Here is a 7,929-nt window from a genome sequence, read left to right on the forward strand (position 1 = left end):
CAATACACAGAATGAAAATGCACTGCAGCCGATCCCGCGGGGCTGTGAATAGATCCGCAGCGTCATGCAGAGGGGACACGTGCTGCACACCTTGTGCTGGGAGCTTAGCAAGTCACCACAGCTGGTGGGACACCCAGGCACAGCTGGGACAGGTTTGTTACTTTGGAATTTCCTTGCCTTAAATTTTGGCCTGCATAGACCAAAGATGAAGAGATGAAAACAGGCTGGGAGAGTTGGGGTGTTCAGCCTGGAGAAGAGAAGGCTCCAGGGAGACCTTAGAGCACCTTCCAGTGCCTGAAGGGGCTCCAGGAAAGCTGGGGAGGGGCTTGGGACAAGGGCAGGGAGGGAGAGGACAAGGGGGGTTGGATTAAAACTGGAAGAGGAAGATTGAGGTGAGACATGAGGAGGAAATTCTTCACCATGAGGGTAGGAAGGCACTGGAATAGGTTGCCCAGGGAGGTTGTGGAAGCCCCATCCCTGGAGGCATTCAAGGCCAGGTTGGATGAGGCTTGTGCAGCCTGGTCTCATTTGAAGTGTCCCTGCTCATAGCAGGGAGGTTGGAGCCTGATGATCTTTAAGGTTCCTTCCTACCTTCTCCATTCTATAGTTCTATGATTCTAACAAGGTATGGCCAGACCTCAGGACTGCAGATCTTGGGCAGAGTTTTTAAAAGTCAAAACTGTCCATTGGTTTGAGTACAGATTCCAAGTTATTTGTCAAGAGAAACGATTGAGCTCTTAGGTATGAAAAGAGGGTTGGACTAGATGATCTTTCAAGGTCCTTTCCAAACCCTAGCATTCTGTGATTCTGTGAAAACAGCTACACATAGAATCTGGGTGACAATATACTTTTATTGTTAAATATAAATTATTCAGATAGCTCTAAACAGGCACTCTCAGTGTAGCTTTATGCCAGGATCATTTCAACTCAGAAGCTGCTCTTCAAGCAACATCCACCAAAATCTTTGGTACAACAGCCCAACACACACATCTCCTAACTCAGCTGCAAGACAACTTGGGTGGGAAAATGCACAAGCTGTTAATACTCTCCTAAGAAACACAAACATCATAACAACAGCAAATGTCTTTGCAAAAGGTACTTGAATTATAACCTGGAAATCTGCATTCCTGAGCAACAGAAAGACAAGATGGACAAGGGAATCTGCAGGCCATGTGCCTTTTATTATTACCTTGTTGAAGTTTTCCTTAAGTGCTTCTTCTCCTGCTTGTATTTCCTATCAGAATTCAGCTCCTGTTACAACTATCCAAGCTGGAAACTACCTGACAACTGCCTATGGAGTGAGTTCACTGCAATGTCAAAATAGAAATTACCAAGGTTAGAGGGGATATTCCATCAGGTGTCCAGGGGATATTCCATCAGGTGTCCAGGGGATATTCCATCAGGTGTCCACAGTTCCTTGCTATAGCTCACTGAATCTGCACAGCTAAGTACCCCCTGGGCAAAAAATGGCTTCATTGAAGCTGTCACTTCCTGAACTCCCAAGTTGCTGGGCACCTCACACAACGTGCTTTTAAAATACAAAATCAAAATCAAATTTTGCTGAGGTCTTCAGCAAAAACCCACAAAGGGCAAGCTTGTCATCCCTGCTACTGCTAAATAAAGGAGAGGAGAAAAGACCTGCTCTCCATAACCCACGAAAGAAAGAAAAAAAGAGGGGAAAAAAGGGCATTTCTGTTTCTCTGTATAACCTTTTCTGTATCACATGAGTGTAACTGCTTGGTGTGCAGAAGAGGTGTGCATCATACCACCAGCCAGGACTGGTGGAACAGCTTGTTCTCTGGGAGAGCAGAGGGCATTTTGCAGCCTTTTCCTCAGAGCCCTAAATCTTCCCCTGTCCAGATCCCCAGGCTTGTCCCAGGAGGTCAGCAAGAGCTGGTCACTGCACTGTGACTGGTTTCCAGGGGTGCCTTTCCTTGGTGAGCTTCAGAGTGTACCGTTTCAGGCTGGGGCAGTGTGTGAGGAACGCTTCCACCACCTCCTGGCTGACCACACAGTAGCAGTGGATCTCCAGCAGATTCCTGCAGTGCCTGGCCAGGTCTACTAGTGAGGAATTGAGGTCCTCTGAGGATGTGGTTTGCAGAGTCAGCTTCTTTAAAGTACTGCTGTAGCTCTGGGTGACAAACCTAATCTGATGGACCATGTAGTTGTAGGTATTGAGTTGCAGTGTCCTCACAGGTATATTCAACTTCAGGATTCCTGGTATTTTGCTGGCAGGGACTGTATGATCAAACTCTAGGTCTACACGGAGTTGAGGATGCTTGTGACTTACAGCAGCCCAAAGCTCTTCTGAGATGACTGGTATGTACTTGTCCAGGCGCTCACAGAAAATGTCTAAATGGGTGAAAGCTGCTCTGTCAGGCTTGAGCAGCTCCTGAAATACATCATCAGACAAACTGGCATAGTAAACCCCCAAGGCTGAGAGCTTGGGACATGCTCTGAGAACCTTCCTAAGGGTGTCTGGGGCCACGTTGCACACCAGGGTGCGGTTGTTGATGAACAGACTGTGCAGGTTGGGGCTGGTGGTAGCCAGGAGCTCAACCAGCTCCCCATCCAGAGTGAAGGGCATGTCTCGAAAATCAATATGCTGAAGATCTCTCTGGTGTTCAGTGGCACATAAATTCCGTATGCTCTGGAGGATGTCCTGGCCAGAGTAGAAATAGGGGTTCTCCCCCTGGCACGCAATGCACAGCTGCTGCAGTTGGTGGTTCTGTTCTGCCAAGGCATCCAAGATGTGTGTCACATTCTTCCGGTTGACCTCCTTGGACTGGTCAAACACAATCTTCAGGTGTTTGATTTGGCTGAGGAACTGGAGCAGGCTCTGCAGCATACCTTCCTCATCCTCTGAATCACAGCTGGAAGGGTAAAACAAACTCTTAGCCACTGTGAACACTGAGCCGAGCAACCACAGAGCACGTATTCTCTCCTTTACTAGTGCTTCTGCAACCATTAACACCTTCCCCAGACATTTCTTCTCACTTGATGCCTGGAAAGTCACTGTCAGGCCAAACACTGAAAGGGTCAGGAGGAGAGATGAGTCAGTCCCCAGAAAGACCCATCAGAGAAATAAGTATCACGACAAAGGTAACTATTCAGTAACTTTGCCTCCTGCCATTTTCAAATGGCAACTTAGAACATGGTACCAAAAAACGTGTTATTTCCCATCAAACCCAAACCACCAGCACCAACTGGAAAACCCCAGCATGCAACATGATCTTCTCTATGACATAAACAGGTGCCAGTGGTGCAAGATAGTCTCACACACAGAAAAGTCACAAATAATGTCAATCATGTCAGAGCAGAGTGGTGTCAACGTTTGACACACTGCAAACAACCACCTGGTGATGCCTGCAAAGATGCTTGGACACCAGAAACGTGGTCCCTCTCACCTGATCTCAGTGAAGTGCCAAACAGAGCTGGAAGAAACAGCTGCAGCCCACTGCCTGCACACCTGGAACACTGTGTATCGATCTCGAAGAGACAGGTAATAGAAAATTTGGATGAGGATTTCTTCTGGGAGGTAATTCCACAGATCTGGAACTGGAAGGGGCATTTTGCTGATCCAGTCAGGTCTAAAAATGGGAGAAACTTCCAAAAGTGCAATTAATTCTCAAAAGACCCTGTTGGGAAAAAGAAAAAGGGACAGACAGAGAGATTTCTTGAACAAACCAAACCAATGGAACTGGATCACAGAGGAGGTAACAATTTTTTCTCACTTGAAATGTCACTGAATTTTGAAATTGAACACAAAAAATGAGGAAAATCTGTTGGCCAATTGTTTTACACAGTTTTTTTCAATCAATCCTAAGAAGAAGGGTGATTCTTTTCAAGAGTTAAAGACATCAGATCAAAGCTCTGGAGAAGGGGGGGGGAAGGTCTTTTTTTTTTCCTGCAGTGAGGTTTTGCTACTCTGAGTAATAAAAGTGCAAGGGAATTTTCTAGTACTGCTGCACTAGTATTAAAAAAGCTGAGACAGATTTCTCAAACTGTGTGTGGGGGAAAAAAAACCTCTTTGCAAGCAGAAGCTCTGCACAGAAAACAACCCCACATATCCATTTTTTACTGATAGTGAAACAGAAGGCCTACAAGTAGGATCTAGTAGTTAATTACAGTGGTTCTTGCCTGTGATGAGATGTGACTATTTGCAAAATGAAAAAAAAAGGGTCTATTACTGTGACTCCAGTTCTTAGAAATTGCATTTGTACATGTGTGATTTAGAAGTGGAAAAGCATATTTTGATCAACCTTTGATGTGAACTACAATGCCAAAGAAGGCTGAAGTTCAGCTCACAGATTCAGGTCATTATCTGTTTCATTCATCGCCTTCCCAAAATGTTTTATCTCCACCTTCTAGATTAATGCACGAATAAAACCACAAATGTGACATTTTTTTCAACCCTTATAAACAAGGGAGGGGTATTGAAATGCAAACACTCCCTTTCCCAGGTCAGCATGGCATCCTACCCTCTTGGAGTCCCAGCATCACCTTGTATGAGAACCTGGGCTTCTCAACATCCTCCAAGGAGGGGAAGAGTTGAAAACCATGAAGAGAGTACAGAGTGGGGATGCAAAAAGCATCACGCAGAACTGAACACAACTGCACATTTTTCTAGAATACCCTGCTCTGAAGTGTGACTCATGATGCTGGGTGGCAGCAGCACAGCAGCTCTGCTATCTTATCTAGCATCGGATCCGTGACAACCCCCTTTCCACCCACCAGTGAGCTGGAAGGCCCAAGTGGGACAGCCCTGCTTCCTCTCTGGGAACGTGCTGTCTTTTGTCATTGTCTCTGACAACCACCTTGACAGCCCAGGCCCTGCTCTTCTTTCAGCTCCTTTTAATACCATCTCCAAAACATATTTGATAAGACGTTAAGATCTCATTCCTTAAAGCCTGGGAGACATGAGAAAAGGAACCTTGAACCTCTTAGAAAGCAAGGGTGTAATTCTAGCTGTGGTGATTGCTTAAAAGCTTCAAAACGTGGCCTGGGAGGCAGAAAGCAGGCAGAAAGGCAAGGTGACCAGTGTCACTAACTGCACAGCTTTGAGCCGCTGAGGAGCGAGGAGCTGCGGGTTGGCCTGGGGCCACCTCGGGTGCCTCCTGCGGGGAGGACAGCCCGGTTTGGACCGGGTCTTGTCAGCCCTCAGAGGATCTCCAGGCTTCCTTACCCAGCCGATGAGGAGTTGCTGCGCTGAGCTTTGGCAGCTCTGCCGGGCGGGGGCAGGTCCGGAGCGGCCGCAGCCCCGGCAGGAACGGGCTGCGCTGCAGAGACACCCAGAGCCCTGCCAGCCCAGCACGGTGGGATTTCCCACGGCCACAGCCCCTCCGGGCAGCCCGGCAAGGAGCAGCGGTACCTCCGGGAGCAGGGCCTCTCTTCCTCTTGCCTTCCCCCCTGCGGGCTGAGCCTCGGAGGGAGGAGCGAAGCAGGAGATGCCAAAAATAACTGCTGAGCCAGAGCGGCTTCCCTGCCCCGGCTCCCGAGCCAGGACGTTGTGCTGCCCTTCCCGGGAAGGCAGAAATTCAGTGCCCCCACTTTGTCCCCCCTGGCAGTCCCCGCGGGTCCCAGCACTGACCCTTCCAGCTGCCTGTCCTGCCCCAGCAGACACAACACGGGACTGGGCCACCCAAACGTGGGGCAGGCTGAGCCCTGCAGAGCCACAGCCTCTCCCCAAGTGGGAAAGAACAGGAAGGAAAGTCACCGAGCCCTTTGATTTCACCCCACAGGACGGCCCCTGAGCCCAGCACGGTGGGATTTCCCACGGCCACAGCCCCTCCGGGCAGCCCGGCAAGGAGCAGCGGTACCTCCGGGAGCAGGGCCTCTCTTCCTCTTGCCTTCCCCCCTGCGGGCTGAGCCTCGGAGGGAGGAGCGAAGCAGGAGATGCCAAAAATAACTGCTGAGCCAGAGCGGCTTTCCTGCCCCGGCTCCCCAGCCAGGACGTTGTGCTGCCCTTCCCGGGAAGGCAGAAATTCAGTGCCCCCACTTTGTCCCCCCTGGCAGTCCCCGCGGGTCCCAGCACTGACCCTCCCAGCTGCCTGTCCTGCCCCAGCAGACACAACACGGGACTGGGCCACCCAAACGTGGGGCAGGCTGAGCCCTGCAGAGCCACAGCCTCTCCCCAAGTGGGAAAGAACAGGAAGGAAAGTCACCGAGCCCTTTGATTTCACCCCACAGGACGGCCCCTGAAAGCACACGCTCAGCGAGGGGAAGAGAAACTCGTGTGTCAGCTGCACTTTCCTTTATTTTTACCCCAAAATACAGAGGACAGACTAGCTTCTGAGAGAAACGGGGCACAGGTGGATGCTGGTCCCCACAGCAACTTTCCTGCCTGGCTCTGGCAGACAGCACAGCTTCAGGCTCGGTTTTATGCAGGGAAAGGTTGGGATGCTGGGCTGACTTCACCCCATTAAGCTTTAAACACACATGCACTCAGTTGCTTCTTAAACTGCCAGAAGGGCTGGCACCACTGGGCCTGCTGGCCATGGAGGGGACAGTGGATGGTGCCAGCCCCCCAGGGCCTGACCCTGTAAAGGAGCTCACTCAGGAGAGACATCCTTACAAATCACCCTCATGGTTTTTATTTCAGTTACGTTTTTCCTTTGGCAAACCAATTAGTTAACGCTGTTAAACCCCTGCTATTGTAAAACAGCATTAAATAAATAGGTGAATAAATAAGGATGTATATTTATACTTTTTTTTAGAATGTTTTCCACTTCTGTTTAAAGTTCAGTTCCCTGGAGAGTCTGCACAATAGCAGATGGGAACAAAATCTGGCCCCAGGCCCACAGCAGCTTCTCAACAGCTGGGTACAAACAAGGGAGCTGCTGTTATCCCTCTGCTTGCAGGAGGACGTTTAGGCAAGACAAACACAGCCTGAGCAGGAGGCTCCTACCTGGGGTTGAGTGATGGAGATCCAGTTCCAGCTCCTTGCTTTGCTTGCCACAGAACCACTCGTGGACTCGGGAGAGCTGCTTTCCTCTACCTGTTGTCAGAAGAGCACAGTGGAGCTGACAGCCTCACCTGGCTCAGAAAGAGGTGGGAGATCATTCAGGTGTCCCTGCAGGAAGGACTAAACCAGAACCCAGCAGAGCTCAGGGGCTGTGCTGGCACCCTCACCTCACTCCTGCAGGAGACCCGAGGACCAGCCCAGGTGTCCCTACCTGCTCACTGTGCTCAATATCCTGCTTCTCTGCTTTGGCTAAGCAGAGTCCCAGAGGTCTCCTCCGTCAGGGCTGCTCTCACACACGGTGCTGGAGTCCCTGGACGTGTGTTTTGGAAGCATTCCTTCTGCACCCTCTGCACTCCTCGGCAGCAGCGACCTGCGGAGCCGGCTGGATTCGCCTGCAGAAGGAAACTCCACCTCCTTAATCCCTCTGCCCTCCGAGCAACCGGCTGTCCCTGGATGCTGCGGGAGACGCTGCACAACCACTCTGCTCCTCCAGTAATCCCAGGAGACCTTTTCCAAACCCAGCTCCAGGGAAGGGAGGCTGCGAGAGCTGATCTTCCTCTGCCATTCAGCAATTCCTAACCCGACCGACCTTTTGTTTTCACCCTCAGGGCCACGGAGGAAAAGCTGACCAGTCACTGGGACTCACCAGCTCGGTGGGGGCACAAGCTGGGCAAGGGGTTCGAGCAACCCCACTTGCCTCCAACCCTTGAGCAGACCGGGGGTGCCCAGCCTCTGGGGGTGCCCAGTCCCTGGGGGTGCCCAGTCCCCTGGAGGTGCCCAGCCCCTGGAGGTGCCCAGTCCCTGGGGGTGCCCAGCCCTTCAGCCACCTGCAACACGGTGTCTCCCGGTCTCACAAACCGACCCTCACCGACAGGAGTGACCAAGTGACGGCAGCCGGAGCTCCCAGCAGGACCCCTCCCCTCGGGGCTGCCCTCGGCCCAGCGGGAACCGGGCGGGCTGGACCC

General features: G+C 51.3%; 1 protein-coding gene across 1 annotated transcript; it reads right to left on the reverse strand.

Annotated features, from left to right (window-relative positions):
• Window positions 1-1,895: 1,895 nt before the first annotated feature.
• Window positions 1,896-3,645, reverse strand: FBXL8 (F-box and leucine-rich repeat protein 8). The gene is made up of 2 exons (XM_010004433.1): window positions 3,408-3,645; window positions 1,896-2,873 (listed from the first exon to the last, which is right to left on the reverse strand). The coding sequence occupies exons 1-2, from the start codon at window positions 3,569-3,571 to the stop codon at window positions 1,898-1,900; spliced, it is 1,140 nt and encodes a 379-aa protein (XP_010002735.1). The 5' UTR covers window positions 3,572-3,645; the 3' UTR covers window positions 1,896-1,897.
• Window positions 3,646-7,929: the final 4,284 nt, after the last annotated feature.

The sequence above is a fragment of the Chaetura pelagica genome, unplaced genomic scaffold, assembly GCF_000747805.2.
Source record: "Chaetura pelagica isolate M959 unplaced genomic scaffold, ChaPel_1.0 scaffold449, whole genome shotgun sequence".
NCBI lineage: Eukaryota > Metazoa > Chordata > Aves > Apodiformes > Apodidae > Chaetura > Chaetura pelagica.

What these genes read in the sequence shown, in the direction of transcription:
- FBXL8 (XM_010004433.1), bottom strand. Translation starts at nt 3,571, where the DNA reads ATGCCCCTTCCAGTTCCAGATCTGTGGAATTACCTCCCAGAAGAAATC. An exon ending in TGGCACTTCACTGAGATCAG is followed by an intron (nt 2,874 to 3,407) that starts GTGAGAGGGACC and finishes TTACCCTTCCAG; the next exon opens with CTGTGATTCAGAGGATGAGG.